The sequence below is a fragment of the Electrona antarctica genome, assembly GCF_951216825.1.
Source record: "Electrona antarctica genome assembly, chromosome: 4".
In the NCBI taxonomy this organism is placed as follows: domain Eukaryota; kingdom Metazoa; phylum Chordata; class Actinopteri; order Myctophiformes; family Myctophidae; genus Electrona; species Electrona antarctica.
This window is the reverse complement of record NC_136809.1, coordinates 46,975,796-47,000,380: the sequence shown is the minus strand read 5'-3', so window position 1 is coordinate 47,000,380 and position 24,585 is coordinate 46,975,796. Positions and strand designations below refer to the sequence as shown.

Here is a 24,585-nt window from a genome sequence, read left to right as displayed (position 1 = left end):
TAACTTGGAGCAAACCCCAGTTATATATCCTTCCTCGTGATGACTAAGCCAGTCAAATCTATCCATATATGGGTTCTACCATATCTATCTGATATCAGCACTAGGTCGGCTCGAACTCAAATATAGGGATTGTCATACTAGACATATCATATGTCGTATAGCCCAGTGTTCTAGTCGGATATCCCCATATATGGGGACTGAATATCCAACGAACACTCTCCCAGATCCGCTAATATGAATGGAAGTGAGAGTCTTCGTTACACCTAACCTCAGTAAAATGAACCTCACCTTATTCCTAACCTTAACCTCAGTAAGATTATGCCTAAACAGGAGAAAGAAAATTGTCTCAATTGTCCGCAAAAAGATAGTGGAAAATCAACCGTCAGCGGTGGGATTCAAACTCGAGGATGGAATTTTAGGAGTATAATGAGTACGCTATTGCGGCAGATGATAGTTTATGCTTCTAGTTGCTCTGCAAGAGGCTAGCTGTCTAGTGTCTGAGTGTGTGTGGGTGGGTGTGCAGAGCTAATCCTGCAAACCGCTGGACTGATCAGCAGCAAACTTTGCATGCACACTGCTTGTTTTTCTTTTCACATGTATTAGTATTTGGAATATTTAACTTTAATTTCATTTTAAATGGAACTCAAATGGGCTCTGATCACGTTGAAACCTTGCCCAAATTTGGAGTCATACGTCATAGACAACTGTCTATCAGTTGAGTGACGACACAGGCTGGTGGACATGAAGGCCCATTATATTCAGGTGACAAGTGTTACCTTTCCCGTTACACACTATGTACACCAGCAGAAAATAAAGAATGTGTGGTGATGAACTCAACCCTGTAGTATGCATCAGATACTGTAACCGCGGTAATGCGTTTATTGCCACCGCAGGTCGCAGTTTACTACGAAAACCTGCAAAACCTTTCAGTCAGTCCGTCACGCCTCGTGACACTCTCCATATATGGCCAATACAGAAAATCATTCCATATGTTGATCTGACCTCATCAGACCCTGTGTACACTTAAGACACTGCCCCCGCTGCCACCCTTAGATCTCCATATATGGAGCTGACCTGTTCTGACATTCCATATGTTGATCTGGCCTCATCAAACCCTGTACATCAAACCCCGTCACCCAAGCAGATGCTTCTCGCCCTCAGGGCGTTTTACTGGTAATATTGTTCCAACAATACTGTCATCTTCTCACAGGTCTTGTTTTTGGTTAGTGTTTGTTACAGTAACTGTGTGGCTACTGGCCAGCAGTCATGGTAAGCTTACCGGTGAAACATTTTTATTTTTTGTACTGCTCCTCCATTCTCTTGTTGTCTCCACCAGGCCGAAGGAATGGGGAGAGAGTATGTTGTCCGTGTGCGTCCGTCCGCTGTAATACACACAGCATGCTATTAAATAGCAAATAATATACAAATGCCCTACATTTACATTGAAAAAAGGGATTTTTGTATTTAACCTGTAAACCTTAAGGAAATTGTAACCTGTTAATAAATAAGTCCTCAAAATCCCAGGCTGTGCGTGCCTGTATGATGACAGCATGCAGCATGTTTGGAGCCTGTTTGCGTTTGGAGCTGCTGTTCTTTGTTGCTCCATGGAGGGCAAATAAATAAAAGTGTAACTCCAGCGTGCGTTCCTCCATGGGACTGATCGAGTGTTTACAGACGCTATGTCATGCCATTCAGACGATGGGTTTAATGGGTAAGTCTCGTCCTATTGGCTTAGAGGTAGCCTAGAGACGAGGCAGCCAATCATGATAAAGTGTCTACTACCGTAGGTCCTTCATAGAGCGTCGCAGTCCCGCCTCCTACCCTGGACCAGGAAATGAAACCCAATGCATTTTCCTCATAGACATTTCTTAAAGTATTTATTTAAAGACGGTTACGCCGCGGACAAAGCCAACTCGAGTCGTGACAACTCATGACAACACAAACAATATTTTGGACCAAACAAATAATTAGAAAGAAGAAAAACAACAACAAAAGTGTTGTAACCTGTAACCTTTTGTTGTTGTTTTTCTTCTTTGTAATTATTTGTTTGGTCCAAAATATTATTTGTGTTGTCATGAGTTGTCACGACTCGAGTTGGCTTTGTCCGCGGCGTAACCGTCTTTAAATAAATACTTTAAGAAATGTCTATGAGGAAAATGCATTGGGTTTCATTTCCTGGTCCAGGGTAGGAGGCGGGACTGCGACGCTCTATACAAGTGCTTGCGATGATGGAACCAGCTTCAGGCAGCTGGTTAAAAAAAAGGCATGAACACAGTGTTCAATCTACCCCAAATTTGAATCACACATTGAGTGGCATGTACGGAGCCAAAAGTTATTTCACTTACACCAATAGTGGATGCTGCAAATTCTACAAATGTCACTGTTTGTTGCAGAAACACACATTTTCCACCCACATGCCCTCCGTAGAACCTTCTGTTGTCTCTCTAATAATTTCACCAGACAGTGAGTGCCCTTATAGGCCTGATGCTCAGTTTGCTCACTGCCTCCGGCCCCAGTGCTAAAACCCTGTTTTATGATACAGCGTAGCGTTGCGGGATCATAGAGTTATAAATAATAGAGACGGCACCGGATTTCTCCTCCCATCCACTTGCATTGGGTTGCTCACCCTGCAGCGCATGAGGCGTTTTCACCCCTTCTTCCGCGTTGGAACAGAGTGCACTCTGGGTCGGAAAAGTGGTGGGCTCCGCCCATTTTTTGGGACATACGTGATGGTATCGTTCATGTATGGCCCAGTGCCGCGAGAGCTGCAGTACCTACTTTCGGCCACCATGTCCATTCCGCTTCAGCGTTTCCCCATGGTGGCCGGGGATGCATTAACCTGACTCCACCAGATGGGGCAGCAGAGAGTACACTGGGTTCCCCCCTCCTGCTCCCATCTGGGAACTCTCAGGCAGACTTGATGCCCGGCCACAAAACGGCCTGGCCAATCAGCGGCAGCTAGAGGCGGGATCAAGGCATACAGTGCTGCCTTGATCCCGCCTCTAGCTGCCGCTGATAATCTAGCGTCTCACCTTAGCCCTGTCCCAGGCCCTCTTCAGCCTACAGTGTGATGCTTCAGTGCAGGCATTTGCCTTTATGACTCAGGAGCTTGGCAGGCCAATGTCAACTCTGGCTCTGGCTCGCCGCCAAGTATGGCTCTCCAAGTGTCCCATGGACCCATGCCATGCCTTCGGCAGGGATCTTCGCACTCTCCAGGTCAAGTCTTTTGTCCTGCTGGTGAGCACGTCGTTTTTGGTGAGATTAAAACTAATTTATTTTCGGGAGCATATACTGTAACAGCATGTGTACTGCTGCATGTTTTTTTTATCTCCTGCTGCCCAGCAAGCGTTGCAATGAAGTGTTCTGGTAAATCAAGCCAGGCAGCAGTTTGCTGACATAAGAGCCCCAGCTAGGCACAGGCTTTTTGCTACCAGTTCTCACTCACTATAGCTCACTGTTTAATTTTCTGTTTTGAACAAGCTACATACTGTAGAAGTATGTTTTTGAGAGTCTTAGGAAGGAATAAAATCAGAGTATGTATATAAGTATATTTCTGCTGTCTGGCAGAAGCCAGTTAACGCCAAAATGTTTCAGGAAATATATTTTTAAAACAAAGCACTGCTGTCTCATCAAAGTTAGTATTGTGACTTTACACTTTATATATTGTCAGAGATACTTTCATGAGAGTGGGTGGAGTTAGCATATTTAGCAGACAGTTGGAATTGGAATTAGATGGTTTTGTCAGAATACCTGCATGTGTGTGTGTGTGGACGGACGGACGGACAGACACTCTGTTAACCCTTTGCTGGTTAACAGAGCTGGTTAACCGTTTCCGTACATAGGACGTCGCCACACGTCCTAGGGGTCCCAATTGACGCGTACATCCGGTGTGTGAGGACGTCCTAGCGCATCCTCAATGATACGGGGCGAGATAAGAATATTCTGAATTTTTTCCTTTTTTTTATTTGTCAGTTCGCCTTTCGGCTACCGTATGCTACACTCTAGGCAATTGTTAGCTTACCATTGACTTAACCGTTAGCGCGGCGGAAAGAATGACTCGTCTCTCCTAATCCAGGGCGCTCTCCGTGGTGTTGAACGGATCGATATACTGGCGCTTCATTTCTGCTCCTCATCCGTCTCTCCCACAAAATATGAACGCTTTTTGGATCATATATCGTATAAACTAAAACGATCGCAATGTAAGCTAGCTATGTAAAGTAAACTTTTTTTAGTGGATTGTTTCCGGGTCATGGGTTTCCGAGTAAAAGCGGCCATGTCTTTCCGGCACCCCAGAGCTCCTATTTTGAAGGACTTCCGGCACTGATTGTGTTAACAGAGCTTCACAGGGAAACAGACTGTGCCAGTGTTTGGCAGCACAGGTAGTCCACTCCACATCCGATAGAAATAGATCCTATTACAACCGCATCCGCCACAAATTCAGCAGTGTGAAATATTTCTGGGACAGATTGCGTGGATCAATCATTTTAGTTAAACATTTTAATTTAATCAGGTGAATTACGCATCTCATTGTGCAAATATTAGACACATCTGTGTGTGGGGGTTGTCAAAATTAAGTAACAGAGAAGTCTGCTTGTTTGATTGTTTGATTGATTGATTGATTGATTGAATACTTTATTACAGCAATGTAAACAGCACAAAGTGAGACATTTGGGCTAAAAGGATAACACAGAAACGTCCTGGGGACCTGTGTGGTCGACTTGATCATCAAACAGGCTTTTTGTGTTTGAAATATCCAATGCTACTTACAAACATCATCAAGTTGGTTTGTAGTGTACTATATTATAAAAAATGATATAAATAGAAATAGAAATGCACTATGAGTGGTCTGAATACAGAGGAAGGCCAAGCATGCTAAATACAGTTGCGATAGGCTCCCTCTGGATGTGTGGAGGAGAAAATGCTCTGTGAACCCTTAAGCTTTGCTATATTCTGCTGCATGATCGTTCTTGTAGTATTGATATTGGATATCAGCAGGAATAAGGATCATGCATGCTCACACATAAACACACACAGATGGATATACAGTCGTATATATATTTTTGAGTGGTGCAACCACTCCAAGGAACAGCAATGTCCGTCCTAACCTATGTGACTATGTTTAGAGTACCATTAGGGGCAAAAGTGGCGCTGTTGTGCCAGAAACAGAGAGATAGTGTTGCACTGTTGCCTGCTAATTACAGAGAGAGAGAGAGAGAGAGAGAGAGAGAGAGAGAGGCAGGGGGAGAGGGGAGTTGCACCACTCAGTTCACACGGGTGTGATTTTTTTGATAATATGGGTGAACGTCTCCAGCAACAAAATCATATTTTCGTAGGAGATATACTGTACTAGTCTGACTATATGATGTGCTAGTAAGGACACTGTGTCCTTACTTTAATAAACGGTCAACATGTCATGTACTGTAACAACAGGGCAACATGACAGTACATGTCAATGGAAAAAACGGGTCAAATGGCTTGACTGGACCGGAAACTCCATTCTTTTTTTTCACTGGAGGTGGCTTTGGAAAGAAGACGTTATCCAATGCGTTCCCATTGCCCCGAGCGTACGCTATATTTGTCCAAACTCAAATATTTGGAAAAATAGGGGGAGAGCAGGATGGTGGGGGTGGAGTGGGGTGGGGGTGCGATGAGTGTCTACAACAGATATTGACTCCTCCACCCCATCCACAACCTCAACCCTCCAACCCTTATGTTCCTATTTATAGGTGGAAATTGCGCTATGGAAAACTATGACAAAGCTGCATTCCATAAATAAGATGGGAATGGTGGAAAAGAGCACTGGCTTTAGTCTCTGAAGGCCTGAGTGGATGTTCTCAGCCTCAGGCCTGGCCTGGGGGTGTGGATGGATGGATGGATGGATGGATGGATGGATGGATGGATGGATGGATGGAGGAATTGATTGATGAATGGTCCAAAATACATACTGTAATGAGCTAACAGTAAATAGACTGTAATCTATGGCTTTGGTTTTAATCACGGCCAAACTCCAGTAAAAAGCATATCCAATTTTAGTGCTTTGTACAGTAAAACAATGACTCAGTCACAGTAGGTCACAGTACTTTGTGTTATGGTGATGATACATGATGCATGCTAATGATGCTATTATTCACAAAGATCATGATCCTTAAGTGACATATTATGGAATGTAATTTGCAATGCAATGTCATTACAAACTGAGATGGATATTAAATTGTTTACAGAGCTAACCATTTGTGAAGTGTGTGTGTGTGTGTGTGTGTGTGTGTGTGTGTGTGTGCGTGTGCGCGTGAGCGTGTGTGTGTGTGTGTACAAGTTTTGTGTTATGTTTGTGGGAAGTGGTTGTGGGGAGCAGTGAGTATGTGTGTTGAATGGAAATGTACTTCTCAGACTGTGTGTAAGGGCATGATTTGTGTGAGCATTCTGTTCTGATGCTATCCTACTTAACTGAAAGAAAAAAAAAGCCAATCTCCTATATTTGTGTTCAAGTTCAAAATTGTATTTGTCACATGTATACTGTATACAGTTGTATACAGTATACTTGTACAACATGCGGTGAAACGCTTGGTGGAAATGATCATTGCCTGACTGGGAAGTGTGCTCTGGCCACTGCAGTGAATGATGATGATGTTACGCGCATACCCTCTATTGCAGACTGTCCCATTTCACAAGTTCAAAATGTTTAAAAATCTTTTGAAAATAGCTGCTCTACAATGTGTCGCATCGCTTGTAGATCTGCTATTTTGGCTGACATGGTTAATGTATGTTTTCTAATCTAAATCTAAATCTACAAACTAGTAACTAAAGTTTTCAAATAATTGTAGTGGAGTAAAAGTACAATATTTGCCTCTGAAATGTAGTGGAGTAGTAATAAAATATATAAACGTGCAGTACAGTACATAGATATAGACAGTATAGAGCGTCGCAGTCCCGCCCCCTACCATGGACCAGGAAATGAATCCCAATGCATTTTTACCATAGACATTTCTTAAAGTATTTATTTAAAGACGGTTACGCCGCGGACAAAGCCAACTCGAGTCGTGACAACTCATGACAACACAAACAATATTTTGGACCAAACAAATAATTACAAAGAAGAAAAACAACAAAAAAAGTGTTGTAACCTGCCGTTTTTTTCTTCTTTCTAATTATTTGTTTGGCCCAAAAGATTGTGTTTGTTGTCATGATTTGTCACGACTCGAGTTGGCTTTGTCCGCGGCGTAAACGTCTTTAAATAAATACTTTCTGAAATGTCTATGAGGAAAATGAACGGAGAATCATTTCTTGGTCCAGGGTAGGGGGCGGGACTGCGACGCTCTATAACAAACCAAAGTGCTTACAAAACAAATGGGTTTTAGCAGCTTTTTGAAGGTAGGGCTACTAACGCAAAAGCTCTATCGCCTTTAGTTCTTAATTTCGTTTTAGGAACTTTAAGAGGACCTAAGTGTTCTCACATTTGCTTTGGGGGATAATAATTCAGTTATGTACATAGGAGACAGCCCATGGAGAGCTTTAAAAGTAATTAACAACATTTTAAACAATTCCGCAGTCAATTGGAAGCCAATGTAAAGCAGCAAGCACGGGGGTGATATGAGACCTTCTAAAAGTGTTCGTTAAAAGTCTGGCAGCTGCATTCTGCACCAACTGGAGGCGGTGTATTGAGGAGCGACTAAGGGTAGTGAATAATGAGTTACAATAGTCCAGCCGGGAAGAAATAAAAGCATGAATGAGTTGTTCCAGATCTCGAGGGGTTAAAAGCGACTTAATTTTGGCAATGTTTCGTCAAGGTTCTTTATTATTTGTCTCCCGAGGAAGAAATGTGTCTTAGACAAAGGGCCCGCATGCAAGCGTAGCCCCTATGCCCATGTCGCTGCAGTGCAGCGCCAACATTTCTTAGCTGAAAGAAACAGGTTTGAACCACTTTTTTAATATGTGGCTCAAAATTCATTCGCTGGTCAAATAACACTCCTAAGTGTGCCGATGAAGGACCCAGGGACTGCTTTATGTCATTACATATAATAGCAGGGCCTATGATAAGGAATTGGAGAACATTTTCTGCCATCCAGTCTTTAATGGAAGACAGAGACAATCTTTTAAAATAGACAATTTGCTATGGTCAGGGGGTTTAAAAGCAAAATACCGCTGGGTGTCATCAGCATAACAGTGGTAAGACACATGACTAAAATGACTGATTAAAAGACTCTGAATTCTGCAGCAAATTTGTCGGACTCCACGTGTATGTTACAACCTCAAAGGAATTGAAGGTACCAATATCTATTGAACGGCAACTGAACTGCTGGTCGCAAACAGCAGCTAAACCACCACCTCTACCAGAGGGTCTGGGGTCACTAATATATTTGCAGGACGTAAGTAAATGTACTTAGTTACTTTCCACCACTGGTGTCTTTCAGGACTCCCCCTGGCCTCCATAATATAAGGACACGCTGTCTTGTCTCCCAGAGTGGAGGCCCACTGCCAAGCTCCAGACTCCAGGGGTTCACGAGTGTCAGTCTCCCCACTCTACCTCTGATCCCCCTGAGAGACAGCCTGCTGTGATTATGGCAGCTTTAGGAGCTATGAATAAACAGACTATTTTTTTTCCCTTCTAGTATATTTGTGGAAGACAGTAGGTGCATTTTTCTCTGCCATGTAGGCTTGTTTTTGTGGGAAAGTGGAAAAGTATGCGGTCATCTTGTGGGACCGTGAAACTAAATGATTTGGAGCTACTGTGTGAAAGACTATGGGGACTGTGTGTGTGCGCTCGCACGTGCGTGCGTGCGTGCGTGCGTGTGTCTGTGTGTGTGTGTGTGTGTGTGTGTGTGTGTGTGTGTGTGTGTGTGTGTGTGTGTGTGTGTGTAAATGGTGCATTTATATACTGCTTTACAATGTGCATTACATTCACACACACACACACATTCATACGCAGATGGCAGAGGAATCCATTCAATTAGCGCTCAGTGTCTTGCTCAACACTTCGACACTAATAAATAAAATAACTCGGCCGGTCTACCTCCTGAACCGATGCTGCCCCCCCCCCCCCCCCCCCTGTAAAATTAGGTCGAGCTGCTGGTAAGCCAACTCTTTAGCTTGGACTTAAAGCTAGCCATTGAGCCAATGGATGTAATGCTTGTGGGCAGACCATTCCATGCAACTGCTGCAGAGTGCAAAAATGAACTTTGGCCCATACAGCTTCAGAGATTAAAATAGGGTGCATTTTGCATCCCAAAATGCAGTTTATAGTTAAGGCATGCAATAAAACAACGGCCGCTGCATCACTACTGTACTGTTTTTTATTCTAGTTTATTTTGCTAGCTTTAGTTATAATAATCATTTCTTCTTCTGTTTTCTACGTGAATATAACCACATTATAACCATATAACCATATAAAATGAAGAAATGGCAAAATATGACTCCTAACGTCGTTGAAGTGGGACTGATAACATGTCCCTGGGACTCATCTAAATTCTAAAAGACCATCCCTGCATCCCGGGACTCATTACATTGAAAACCTACTTACATCACTGCAGCTTTTGAATCGGCAAGGCACAAAGTTGGTGGAGCTTCCTCTGGTTCCATGACTATGTACCGCACTAACCTTGGAAAAGTAATCTGGTACTTGCAGCATTGTTTTCAGTCCTGTGAACCACCATACACATTGTTTTCAGTCCTGTGAACCACCATACACATTGTTTTCAGTCCTGTGAACCACCATACACATTGTTTTCAGTCCTGTGAACCACCATACACATTTGAATTCGAGTGACTCTTTCCTCAACTTTGAGCCACTTGATGCTATTGAAATGGGCAGAGAGAGAAGATGTGTTTTGGAATGAGTTCGAGAATCTGTCCAACTAATTTGTTCTGTGAGATCTAGAGCTTTTTCTCGGGATCATGGTGTTGCTGGAGTACCAGGATGAGCAGGAAAAATCTAAACCAGCCATTGAACCAGAGCCAGTGTTACAAGAGCACTTAGGGCGATATTCTAGCAAGACATTTTACACTTTTGCCTTCAAGTTGTGTGTGTGTGTGTGTGTGTGTGTGTGTGTGTGTGTGTGTGTGTGTGTGTGTGTGTGTGTGTGTGTGTGTGTGTGTGTGTGTGTGTGTGTGTGTTCAGGGATAGTGTCAGGGGGTACAGGTCCAGGGGACAGTGTCCATTTTTGTGCTGCCATACTGTTGTAGGCTATAAGGCCCTCCCCTTGCCTCACAGCCACTTTTGCAGATACTGTCACGACACAGACAGTATGTGCATTGTGCACATCGACTGTGACAAATGCCAATCCGACCTATGCGCATGACGTCACATCATCATACCCGGAAGTTATGTGTGACAGAAAAGTCCTATCTGATTGCATTCGATTTTCCACTCACTTTATGCATCCGCATACCCTCTATACGACCATATATGGGGATCTCTGTCATCCCTTGTTCTTTTATGCCCATATATGGATATTCCTGAAGTCATTAGTATATGCCCACATATGGACACGAGCCGCTGTCTGATTCAACTTTATTGTCACTGATGGATAATTTTGAGTTATTAGATCTGTAGATCTGTTATTTTTGGTGGATGGTAGTTTCCATGTTCTCAATAACTATGTATTTTTCATGCCCTGTATCCCACTGAGTTTACATATCCTTTCTGCCCCAGCGTAAAACAGATAGTATTAAATCTCACTCTCCCCCAGTCAGCGAGTAAGATAAAAGATTGTTTTCTCCTGTTTGACGTCTTGCATTATCTGCCCCTCTGGTGAAAAACATGTTATTCGGCCTTGGTACGGTGCCAGAGCAGACAAATTGTCTCCTACTAACTAGTCAGTAACCAGTTATAAACTACATCTACCCTTAAAAGAACTACGATTCCCTTTGGTCACACTTTCTGGATTCCCGGAAGTGTGATTTGCCACGTCAGTTGTACTGTCCCAAGTGAACCTCCCGGCAATAGGTGTCGCCATAATTCACTTTTGGTTACCCTCTGAACTCCAATTGAGTACTTCCTATGTCAGAGTTTGTTTTGTTATCATAACAGTATAAAATATGGTCACTGATGATGTGTCAGTGAGAGATCGTTTTAACGCTGTACGGACCTGCCATTTCTCTCCCGAGGTAATTTGTAATATATATCAAATGGAAAATCCTTAGCTCTGGTGTGACTTGTCTTCTTCCGTGTCTGGTGTCAAACTCATTCTAAGGTATTCTGGTATACTCCGATACTTTTACTCTGCCTATTCTCTCCTTTTAGTATGGTAGTTTTCCTCTAAAGTATTTATCCTTAAAAGGTATTACTATAGAGTTATAAGTTTAACATTATAACAGTAAAGATAAAGTTAATATTCACTGGTTTAAAAGGTTTACAGTCCTTAATTCGGACTTCTTGAGTATTTGTACTCTATTACATTCTTACAAATTCTCCTCAACGGGACTCCTCCAGAGTCCAGATGATTGATTGGTCTTCGATCCTTCCCTTATCTTAAAATTTATATGCATCAGTCACATCACAGGTTTACAGGTGTAAAACGTAGTGGGGGAAATTCGTTTTTGTGCAAGGAAGCTCCATCGTTTTGTTATTTCCAACAACATAAAAAACAATCACACCCGTGTGAACTGAGTGGTGCAAGGTCTTATATAGCCTGATCAGCTGTGGTCTGACGTAATGTCAGTGACCATAGTAACCATGCTCACCTGTGCACGGACACGTACACAGGTACACGGACACGTACACAAACATACAGACAAAGCTGGTTGTTGGAGTGGTTTGCACCACTCAAAAAAACAGTATTATGTCTGAGTCATAGTAATATAGTATACTACACCTTGCCATATTGAATATCAATAGTTTATTGTTGAGAGTGGTATTTGCCTTCCCCTTTATTTTATTTCATTTAAAAGTCATGCTGTGCAACATCCATTTAAAGAAGTATTTTTGACGATGCCCCTGGCGAGGTCTATACGGAACCTTCCGCTCAACAAGGAACACTGCAGCCTAGTCCAAGGATTTGGAACGGTAAACACAAACCAGTAAGAAACAACAGAGCTTCTTAATACGGCACAGTTGAGAAGCAGGAGGTAAACTACCAGTAAGACGCCTGAGGGCGAGAAGTGACCTAAGGGCGAGGTCGCGTGCACGCATCCGCCTGGGTGACAGGCAGCAGACTGCTGGGCGAGCGCTGGCCCTTTTGCATGGGGGGGTCAGATCAACATATGGAATGAATTCTGCACTGGCCATATATGGAGCGTGTCTTGAGTGTACAGGGTTTGATGAGGTCAGATATGGAATGTCAGAACAGGTCAGCTCCATATATGGAGATCTAAGGGTGGCAGCGGGGGCAGTGTCTTGAGTGTACAGGGTTTGATGAGGGCCCAGGTAGGACCGGGCCTTAATTTTCGGGCGCGGTTGGACTAATAACTTTGGGGCAACTTTAGGGCATCTCTTCATATATGGAGATCCAGGTATATGATAGTCATCTCCACATATGGAGATCCATTTGTTGTACCAACTTGGTTAATTTGCATTTGCATGTGTGACTAACGTTGCGGAAAACACACTGATTATGTCACAATATGGCCATATATATGGCAGACATTGGGCTTATTTTTTATTTTTTTGTTATTTTTTTATCCCACGATTTTGCAACCCATTTATTTCACCCAGTGTCGATTATCTAATGTAATCCTGGGCGCTACACTTCCTCTGCCAACCTGGGGGGGCAGTGGACTGACCTCATGCTCCCTTCTATGAGGAGTCCAAGCTGCTTCTTTTCACCTGCAGGGGTCAGCGTGAAAAGAAGCAGCCGGACATAGCACGTGCAAACACGTTATTCCGACCTCCCCCTGGCCTCCCCCTGGCTGCCCAGTTTAGAGACCAGGATTACTGCATGTTCTTTGTGAGGGTACCTACCCTAGGGGACACAGGGAGAACATGCAAACTCCACACAGAAAGGCCCTTTCGCCAACCTCGCCTCGGGTATGTGCACTGATGACGCGGAGGAGGGAACACGCCCCCAGTGCCCACAGCACCCCCAGCGGGAATGGAACCCAGGACCTTCTAGCTGTGAGGCGACAGCACTACCGACTGTGCCACCGTGCCCCTTGGGGGCTTAATATTGATGACATCAGGGATCTCCATATATGGACTGACGGGAAATGCAGGTTTTCATAGTAACTGCGACTACCGTCGCAATAAATACATACTTTTTAAAGACTACAAATATGACAGTGAAAGATTATATCAAATATAACTTGTTTCATTGAGTTATACAGTATGACTTTAAATAAGTGATTGTTATCGACTCCACAAATCCCAAGTGATTCAAAAAGATGTTATGGAAACCATGTAGCATAGTTGGCGCGATGGCGGTATGATTTTTCCATTGTGGGAGGAATTTGTTAAAACGTCTCTTTACGGTACATTGTTACCCATGGGACAATCTGGAGGATAAACAAAACTAAACATGGCATGAACAGGTTTTTCTATGGCATTTCAATTGAATAGCTTCCCATTTGGTTTTAGCGTTTGTCATTCTTGGCCTGTTGTTTCATCAGTAAGATACGGGTTGATAAGTCTTACGACAGGTCATATATGATACTGGTACTTGACCTTAAGTACACCTGTGTGTGTGTGTGTGTGTGTGTGTGTGTGTGTGTGTGTGTGTGTGTGTGTGTGTGTGTGTGTGTGTGTGTCCTCCACCTGTCCTTATCAGTTGGTTTACGCATAGATGAGAGATTGTGTTTGAAAGGTGAGGTCATGTTGGCACACATTCCGACACATTGGATGGTTGTTGTCATTGATCAAACGTGACCTGTCAATAGTCAATAAATACCCATTGATGCGCTGGTTTAATAAATGAAGATGTCCTTCCCAGTGGTCTCTGGGACACTGTTTTATATTTGTGGGTCACGGACCAATTCTTATGGGTCACGACTCGTGTAAAAATCCCATTTTCTTTCCGTACATTTAAAACACTGTTTTTAATTATTTTTAAAGAAATGTATGCATTTTAAAACAAACAAACAAATCTAAGTCATTCCATGAATAAAAAATCACACCCGTGTGAACTGAGTGGTGCAAGGTCTTATATAGTCTGATCAGCTATGTCAGTGACGTCACACACTAACCATGGTAACCATGCTCACCTGTGCACGGACACGTACACAGGTACACAGGTACACAGGTACACAAACATACAGACAAAGCTGGTTATTGGAGTGGTTTGCACCACTCAAAAATAAATCAGAAGTAGTGAATATAGCCGATCTACAGTACTGTTTCCACTAGTTTGGGTCCCGGCCGGGCAAACTCTCTTTTATAGGTCTCGACCTGAATAGTTTGGGAACCACTGCTCTAGCAGATTGTGAGCCTAAACCTATTTGGCTTATTTGTCACAGCAATGAATTAGCCTACATATGAACAGTGAGCACGTCATGGATAGACGTTTTGGTGGAAGCTGGATTTAAACCTCCGGTTAGTGAAATAAATTCCACACTGGCAAGGCAGGAAGCGAAAGCAAGAGATCAGGTGTAGTTCAAAGTGCTTTACGGGAAAAGAAAAGAAAAGGAGAGATTACAGGCAAATTACGGGTTCATTTTTGACATTTTCAGACTGAGTTATACCAACGCTTTGGGTTTACAGTCAGTGCACCCACTCCACTATAGCATTGATCTGTTTGTACTGTGCCGAGCACCCTCCCCATGGCAGTTCCTAGTATTTGCTTGCTCAGGGACTTCTGGGACCTGATTACTCTAATGGCACAGAGTAATCTTACCATTACCATTTAGTACCTTTACTAAATTATAAATGATGCATTTATATAGCGCTTGCCTTTTATCCAATGCGCTTTACATAGATTGTGCATTACATTTTGATTCATCCATTCACACACACATTCACACACCGATGGCGGAGGAATCGAACGGGGAACTTCATGTTCCCAAACGGCTGCTCTACGAGCCACTCTACCCCTGGGCCACATTTACTAAAATGTAAATGGGGGGCTTTATATTTTTGTTTGTTGTAAAACCCGCCCTCACTGATAGAGCAACATGCTAAAGATGTCATTGGCATCATTATGAGAATAGGGGCTCCATTTTCGTCACCGCTAAAAAAATGGAGCCCCATGTGTCTACATCAATGTTTCCCAACCGCTGGGTCGGGACCCATTTGTGATTTGCGGACACATTTTGGTTTTACTTTTCATTTTTAAAAAAACATTCCCAAAAAAGCTCAGATTTTTTCAGTAATTTCATTACATTCATTTCTAAATTTCATTAAAAAAATCAATGAAATCCCATAAATAAATAAGAAAACTAAATGTTTAAGAAGTAGGCCTAGTGAAAATAGGTAATCGACAAGCTCTCAACGGACGCAAAGCCTATTTTGGGTCACAGCAGGCTAAAAGGTTTGGGAACCACTGCTCTACAATGGCCTTGGTGGGTATTCTGAGAACAACTATGTCCCAGTCCCAGAGATTACCAAACAATGTTCATTGTCAGCCTGCCACATAATGGGCTCTAGGCACACATGCCATTTTTGGAAAGAACTTGGGCTCTGTTCCATTCTGGTCAAACAGAGTCAGGGTGCTGATATTGAGCGTGTTGGCTCACTGGAACCACTCTTCTACACCAGTGGGTCTCAAAGTGTCCTTGAGTGGGTTCCAAATGGCCCCGTACGGGTGTGTAACTCTGAGAGTGTACAAATGGATCCGTAAGGGAACCACTGCACACTAAATGGAACAGAGTCTTAATTAGTATCATTGGTAACACCTGTGAAGGAAGTAGGGATTAAGCGGCCCGGAAGTAGGAAGAGTTATTATGTGTGCATAATCTGCATATAGCCCATTGGACAGATATTTGTATCATACAGTTAGTGCTCACCACCACTGTGTGTTAGCCTATGAATGAATGACTATGCTGTACAAGCAGGTGCAGTCATTGTAATAAAACGAGCTTGGTGACGATGAGTCAAGAAGTACATCTGTGGCTGGCTTCCAAGAGTAGCAGCCATAACAGTGAACATCCGTGTTCTTCACAAATAAATACACATGCGCTTGCACGTGCGCACACACACACGCACGCACGCACGCACGCACACAGTCACACACACACACAGTCACACACACACACACACACACACACACACACACACACACACAGTCACACACACACAGACATCGGCTCGCCCATTATTTACAGCCAGGCCTATCTGCATGCAAACGACTCGCTCCAAGACAATCTGATCACACAGATCTGGCCCCACTTGCTCGCTTGGTGAGAATATCGCTGGGGCCGAATGGAAACTTCATTTTGCAGGGGCTAATATTAGCCCGGGCCTCTGGAAAATTCCTTTTAAATGATCACAAGCTGAGAAAAGGCAAAGAATTTGTTTAGCGTTTTTGCCTGACTGTATTCTCTGCGTGCACGGCAGAGCTTTCTCTTTTTTTTCCCTTTCAGACGCTACAGCACACAGGATGGTCCTGGGAAAGGACGGGGGGAGGGGTTGGGTGTGTGTGTGTGTGTGTGGGGGGGGGGGGGGGGGGGTCAGTACATGCAGTACTATGAATTTAATTTAAATATGCAATAAACGTTTGTTCACATTGTACAATGTGTACGCAATACACGTCATAGCATGTGTTGCATTGTGTTGTATTGCCATGCATATCATACAGCCTTTCTTACCTGCACTGAATCTTATCTTGAGTGAAATATGGAACTTTGTCACAACATAGACCCACCGTTATAACCTCTGTGTGTGTGTGTGTGTGTGTGTGTGTGTGTGTGTGTGTGTGTGTGTGTGTGTGTGTGTGTGTGTGTGTGTGTGTGTGTGTGTGTGCGTGCGTGTGCGTGTGCGTGTGCGTGTGCGTGTACGTGCATGCATTCATTCATTTTCTTTAGGTAAATCCCACCTGGCCATAGTTCAGAGGGTAAACAACGAGGGCGAAGGGGACCCCTTCTATGAGGTTCTGGGGATCGTCACCCTGGAAGATGTCATCGAGGAAATCATCAAGTCAGAGATTCTGGATGAAACAGACTTGTACAGTAGGTTTTCTCTAGATACATACATGCTCCTTCAAGCTTTCCCAACTAGCCCAGACAGTCAGACACCTGGGTGTGCAGCAGCGTCCGAAATCGGATGTCAAAATGTAATACGACTATTTACAATTGCCACACTACATTGTACTGGACTGTTTTAATGTCTGCAAAATTGTATATACTGTACACATACACGCACACGCACGCACATGTACACACACACCCTTACTGGCTTGCTCCATATACAGTAAACTCACTGTTACTTCAGTGTAACAGTCAAAGGTAACTAATTATGGTTCTGTTTCGCTTCCCATAACAATAATTCACATATCATGAAACCCCTAATCAACACATTAAAAGAAGTGCCAACCTCAATAATTCACATATCATGAAACCCCTAATCAACACACTAAAAGAAGTGCCAACCTCAATAATTCACATATCATGAAACCTAATGAACACACTAAAAGAAGTGCCAACCTCAATAGTTCACATATCATGAAACCCCTAATGAACACACTAAAAGAAGTGCCAACCTCAATAATTCACATATCATGAAACCTAATGAACACACTAAAAGAAGTGCAAACCTCAATAATTCACATATCATGAAACCCCTAATGAACACACTAAAAGAAGTGCCAACCTCAATAATTCACATATCATGAAACCCCTAATGAACACACTAAAAGAAGTGCCAACCTCCAGTAAGTGGTGCAGGGGTCGGGGGAATCGCTTATAAACTAAATGTCTGGGCTATTAGTGGAAGCGTCATGGTACGGTATGTTTAAAGGCATGTAGACATTTGTGCCATTCCGTATGTCACTTGAAAACATACATACAGCTTTAAGTTATGCTAAGAATGTGGTAAGCTAACAATGTAGTGCACCCCCCAACTCTTTTAGTTCTAAGAAGTTCTCCACAGCTTAATTTCCTGAAAAAGCAATATAGGTTAAGGTTACTTCAGTTTAGTCACCCCACAACCCAGGACTACCAACTAGTAGCGTTGTCACAATTATTACATAATCGTCTAATAGCAATCATTAGAGATGATCACAATTATTTTGTCATGTTGTCCATGTTGAACATTTTTCACTTTCAAAATAGTCACTTTGTGACACGTTGTAAGCTTCTGTAGCAGCTATTTCCGCTATCTTTTTAAATATAAAATGTATACCGGTATGCCAGTAATTTCTATATATTTCAGTTATTTGTCATATCTGCCCTGTGCACTTTTTTATTTTACGAAGCCTCAAAGCCAAACAGAAATGTAATTCCTATTCGTTCCAATTTCCAAATGCCAAAAAGACAATTAATTGTCAACTTAAATGTGTAATGGTGACAGCCCTACCAACTCCAGTATTAAATGTGTAATGGTGACAGCCCTACCAACTCCAGTATTAAATGTGTAATGGTGACAGCCCTACCAACTCCAGTATTAAAGGTGTAATGGTGACAGCCCTACCAACTCCAGTATTAAAGGTGTAATGGTGACAGCCCTACCAACTCCAGTATTAAATGTGTAATGGTGACAGCCCTACCAACTCCAGTATTAAAGGTGTAATGGTGACAGCCCTACCAACTCCAGTATTAAAGGTGTAATGGTGACAGCCCTACCAACTCCAGTATTAAAGGTGTAATGGTGACAGCCCTACCAACTCCAGTATTAAAGGTGTAATGGTGACAGCCCTACCAACTCCAGTATTCCTGGCTGTGGGCCTTTCTGTTTTATTATATACACTCAGGTTTGATTTTGACTTATTTTTTTTGCCCCTCAGCTGACAATAAAACTAAGAAGAAAATCACCCATCGGGAGAGAAAACAGGACTTCTCAGCCTTCAAACCCAACGACAATGAAATGAAGGTTAAAATATCACCTCAGCTTCTGCTGGCTACCCTACGTTTCCTAGCAACAGGCAAGTGGGCTGCGTTGCTGCTTGACTTCCCCCAGTGTGCCCTCAGTCCTTCTCTGTGGGGAAAGTGTGTGTGTGTGAGTGTGAGTGTGAGTGTGAGTGTGAGTGTGTGTGTGTGTGTGTGTGTGTGTGTGTGTGTGTGTGTGTGTGTGTGTGTGTGTGTGTGTGCGCGTGCGTGCGTGCGTGCACAAGTTTTGTGTTGTGTTTGTGGGAAGTGGTTGTGGGGAGCAGTGAGTATGTGTGTTGAATGGATATGTGTATCTGTGCGTTGTCAGACTGTGTGTAAGGGAATGATTTGTGTAAGCATTCAACAAGTGTGTTGGCAAGTTTGTGGGTGAGTGGGTGTTAACATATATGTGTGTGTGTGTGTGTGTGTGTGTGTGTGTGCGTGCGTGCGTGCGTGCGTGCGTGCGTGCGTGCGTGCGTGCGTGCGTGCGTGCGTGCACAGTATTAGCACGTGCACTGCGGGCATGTGTGCTTGCAGGAGGTGCTAGGCCTCTCAGGAACACGGCGCGGGATGTCTGTGTGAACTGCGCGCAGATCTAAAAAACATTGGCAACTATTTGCTTGCATGTCATGAACTAAGAGGTTACGAGTTGCGATCTTAGCCCACAGCTTTAAAAACACCACCCTGTTTGTTTACACTACTTCCTCAATGACATCACTTCCAACGGTTTTGGCCTATGGTCGGGGTTCTCACAGAAGTTGATGTACTTGAGAGTAAAATGTGAAAAATGTCACCCGCTTTCCCTTGGGAAACGGATTTCTGAATGTGGAGTGGCCGACTTCTCCAGTAGCAGCAGTTGATTATTATACCTTCGGCTGCAGTTGGATTTGCTTTAGAACTTTGACCTAGCAGCTAAGCATTGATTAAGAACCCCCTAAAGGCTATTAGGGAGTTTAGTTCCTGGTGGTGGAGCCAGCAGCCAGATGCCACATATCACCGCCATAGATTTGAAGGAGCTGACTGGCCTTGTACGTATTTGAACTTGAACTTGACCAATCCCGGTCAGTATAGATCCACCCACTTCGAACGTTATCAACCCATAATCGCCAGTAGGTTACTTATCAAGACCATGCAATGAAGCCTACTGGACATTTTCTACATACTGCCTACCGCGATTAGGCGACTAGGAAACGCGGAAGTGAAATGACTGCCACCGAAGCGAAAACGTCATGAAACTGCGCTATATAACATGTGTATGTTTACTTATGTGGCTGGTTAAGACTACGGTTAGGTTTCTGATTTAAGGACTTCAGATATAGTGTTAGGGTTAGTAATAGGGTTAGCTAGTGGGACAACGCGCACGTAGATCTATGCGAGCACGATCTACTTGGTTCTGGTTCTCATTTAGAACACTAGTCGGCTACAAAATCTGATTAGAAAAAGTTACAGGTTGCTCACAATAAAGCAGCTCAAGTCAGTTCATACAGGACAAGTATTATCTACATTAACATCTGGCTTGGCTGAACAAAATGCTACTGCGGAGTGCGGAACATTATTAGCACCAATAATAACCTGTCCAGCTTGGCTCAGCAGTTATGTCTTCTGAACATGGTTACATACACCACTAGAGAAGCAGCTTCTGGTAACACAATTTAATACTTCCAGCGCCAAGAACACATTTTCTCGAACTCGGGTGGAATAGGGCTTGCAATTAAACCTCACACATTAATTATTCGCATGAAAAGAAAATCATGCCCGGTGTGTTAAGACCTTTATATATGTTTGCCAGAGGGAAGTTGGGTGGGAAAACGTTGTCTTTGGTCAAGGGTGCCTGTCAGCAGGCGTGTTTAACTGTGAGGAATTGTCTATTCTGTGTACGCTACATCTTCCCGGTGAGGCTCCTCACTGGCACAGTGAAAAGAAGCGTCAGGCCATGTGTTTAGGTGGAGGGATGTGGTTTCAGTACTATCTGTAGGACCAACCAGTCAAGAGACCAACCAGTAGGGGTGACCGGTGACAAGACTATACACAAGTGTGTGGGCAATTTGAGAATTGGCACGGAGAAAAGGGGGAGAAATTGTCAAAACTAAAAACTAAAAAGGGACGCTTCACCCTTTTTGCAAAAAAATATATGTTAATGACGTTTAGAAGATTTAGAACACTTTCCTGGGGTCTTTATGTGTGTAATATGTGGTTTTAGATATTTTAGATTTTAGCAGGGACACTGGGCTCACTTACTTCCTGGACTACAGTGCACCAAAGCAATGAAAGCATTATGGGAATTGTAGTCCAGGAAGGAAGTGAACCCAGTGTCCATAACATCATGGACACCATAGATAGGAAAAAAATAGATGCCTCACTGGCCGCTGCAGTTCATTGGAGCGATGTGTCTCCAATGAAGGCTGGAAGTCAAATGGAAGTGCCATAGAGGAAGCGCTGAGGGCACGCTGCGTTGCTGCCCTAGTGACCTCACTCATGCGACTCCTCCATGTATCTCGCTGTCACTCAAGTGACTACTGGCCAATCACAGCATGTCTTTTCCGGGACTTATGTTACGCACACAGAAGCTTGACAAGCTTCCGCTCATGCTTTGCAAGGAATCTCGGGAGAATTGTGCCTTCAATTTTGACACGCGCCCCAGAGCCGGAAGAGGTTCATATGTCTATGGTGGACACTGCTAAAATCGAAAATATCTAAAACCACATATTAGACACATAAAGACCACAGGAAAGTGTTCTAAATCTTCTAAACGTCATTAACATATTTTCTTTTTGCAAAAAGGGTGAAGTGTCCCTTTAATACTCCTTAGTCAGCCTGTGTAAAGTACTGTGCTCACAATGCAGCGGTGAGATAGCATTGTTTGAAATGCGTTATGGTGATATTGTTTGGCTTTTTATCTCTCTTTCTAGAGGTTGAGCCGTTTGGGCCGGTGCAGATGTCAGAAAGGATCCTCCTGCGTCTGTTAAAGCACCCCACCGTCATCCAGGATCTGAAGTACGACGAGAAGAACAAGCGGGCTCCTGAACATTACCTCTTCCACAGGAACAAGCCTGTTGACTATTTCATACTCATCCTCCAGGTGTGTGGATTGTGGACACGTAGGACAGGTCGTCAGAAATAAAAACACGACGAGAAAGATTGTATAATAATCACTTGTCCCATAGGGAAAGGTGGAGGTGGAGGCTGGGAAAGAGGGAATGAAGTTCGAAGCAGGGCCTTTCTCCTCCTACGGGATGTTGGCGCTCACATCTTCACCAGGTAAAGGCATCTACCTTCCCGTCATTCATAGTCTGTCTATAGAAAGACTGCATTCAAGATTGTATCAAAGTCGATTTGTCACACACGTTACCGCAGTGAAATTTGTTCTCCGCATTTGACCCATCTCTTGGAGCGGTGAGCCGCAGCCAAGGAGCGGTGAGCTGCAGCCGTGCCATGCTCGGGAAACATTTGATTAGTTGATATGACCGCCCCAATCCAACCCATTGATGCTGAGTGCCAAGCAGGGAGGCATTGGGTCCCATTCTTACAGTCTTTGGTAAGACCCGGCCGGGGATCGAACCCCGACCTCCCAGTTTCAGGGCGGACACTCTAACCAAGGCCTCTGTATATTGCTTTTACTTCAACATTTCATCAACCTCAAAAGGAGAAGCTAAAGGGTAAAATAAAAAATCACACCCGTGTGAACTGAGTGGTGTAAGGTCTTATATAGCCTGATCAGCTCTGATCTGACGTAATGTCTGACGTAATGAAATCACACCCGGGTGAACTGGGTGACCGTAGCAACCATGCTCATTTTTTGAGCACAGACAGACAGACAGACACGTAAACTAACAAAGCCAGTCGTAGGAGTGGTTTACACCACTCAAAAATCAGCAATAGGGAAAGACCCCCATGAGGAGCCTATCTCCTGTTTCTGTAGTGTGAGACAGCGTGATGTACAAGTACACCCCCTGGACATGATGCTAGTATGTCGCCAGGACTTACCCCAATCCAACCCGTGATGTTGAGTCTTTGGTATGACCCGGCCGGGGATCGAACCCCGACCTCCCAGTCTCAGGGCAGACACTGTAACCACAAGGCCACTGAGCTGGTTAATCATAGGATAGGTAAAGAGATGTGAGTGAGATCAAATCAAAATCAAATAATTACACAGTGTCTGATACTAAATGCTGTATCTGCACTTGGTCGGACTGCGTTAACTTGATATATATATATATTCTATCATTAAGTATATTCTATCAGTAAATATAAGTATCAATATATCATTTATCACTAGTAAATTAATATATGCATGAATTTACATCTATCTCCAGTTAATATATGAATTAATATACTGTATGTACATTGTACAGACTGTCAACAGTGTGACAACGTCGCGTCTCCGTCACCGTCAGGGAATGTTCCCTTTTTAATCAATGAAGGGTGGCTCCACTGCCCGCGTTGCGTGACTGCATTAAAATTGCCCCGGTTCGTTTTTAACAGGCATCCTGTAGTACACATCCCAGTAGCCCATGTGCAAGTGTGTGCCAGTAATTCCAAAGAAACAGGACAGAACATATGGGGGGTCAGGCTTGGATGTGGAGCCTGATGGCTACTGGCACAAAGGACTGTCCGTCCAAGTGGCTTTGTGGCATGCCAGGGGGTGGGGGTAAATCTGTGGCTCCTCATTCCCAATAGCACATCACAGAGGGAATGAGAGGGGTTCTCCAGGACAGCGTCCAGCTACCTCCTCATGCACCCCCCCCCCCCCCCCCCCTCCCCCCGCAACCACCTCCAGACTGTCCAGGCTTAACCACCAGCTTATTTTGTTGGCATCCCCCCCCCCCCCAGCCCCCCCTCAACAGACCACAGCAAAGAACAGTTTGCTCTGTCCCTTCCTGTACTAGAGGGCCACAGTCCACAGAGTTGTCAGTCCAGCCCAGTGTGTACTCCCGAGTAACTTGTGCACATACAAAGAGCACAAAGAGGTCTTATATAGGGAAAGGAGCAGTCCACCATAATTGTGTGATTTATTTTCATAATTGGATGGAGATAAAGCACAGACGATTACAGACGGATTCAGCATTCAGAACAAGGGATAACGTGAATGTATACGTCGTCGCACAATCTCGAGCGTTACAGGACAAAGTATGAATTAGGCTTAAATGGCTGCGACAGAAGCTGGCCCTTCTATGGATAGCACCACATGGTCTGATGTGACCCAGATCAGACGCTGTTATTCAGGTTAGCACTTTGGTTGGCTGTGTCACCAACACCAAGGCAGCAAAGATATAGTGTATTTCTTTCACCTCCACTTGTGGTTCCTCAATGATGGAATACCCTGCAAATAAGTGCTAGACTAGAGGGATAGGACAACAATGGCTACTTTCTGCGACGGTCAACACATCCAGAGCAAAGCCTCTCTGTGAGTGAGTGGTCCTGCAGTGAGAAGTACCAAGCTCTTATTAGAAATTTAGTGGGAGTCCTTGGCACTGCGCTGACATGGCATCTCTTCTCTGACAATGCTGTCACACAGTAATGTCCTTTATTCTGCAGAGCCCCCACAGCTACTCATTCATAAACTGCATGCAGCTATTTGGTTGAATGGGATGTCAGAGACGCCTGCTGGCCAAAGGGTAGAATTGCGTCAATTGCACTAGTCGATTGGCCTTGCTGTGCACGGAGGGGTGATTACAGCAGCACTGCGGTACAACAACAGCATAATAT

At 43.8% G+C, this 24,585-nt stretch overlaps 1 protein-coding gene and 1 long non-coding RNA gene across 4 annotated transcripts in view; one reads left to right on the top strand and one right to left on the bottom strand.

The window, feature by feature from the left end:
• Positions 1-24,585, bottom strand: part of LOC306922674 — an 86,758-nt gene that overhangs the window by 50,208 nt on the left and 11,965 nt on the right. The gene's annotated exons all lie outside the window — the stretch shown is intronic.
• The window catches only part of cnnm2b (cyclin and CBS domain divalent metal cation transport mediator 2b), a 53,589-nt gene that overhangs the window by 22,594 nt on the left and 6,410 nt on the right, over positions 1-24,585 (top strand). For all 3 annotated transcript variants that reach the window (XM_079500389.1, XM_079500388.1, XM_079500387.1), the window contains exons 2-5: positions 16,882-17,025; positions 18,798-18,935; positions 21,789-21,958; positions 22,044-22,137. In XM_079500389.1, the coding sequence (XP_079356515.1) occupies positions 16,882-17,025; positions 18,798-18,935; positions 21,789-21,958; positions 22,044-22,137 (546 nt within the window). The remainder of the gene's footprint in view (positions 1-16,881; positions 17,026-18,797; positions 18,936-21,788; positions 21,959-22,043; positions 22,138-24,585) is intronic.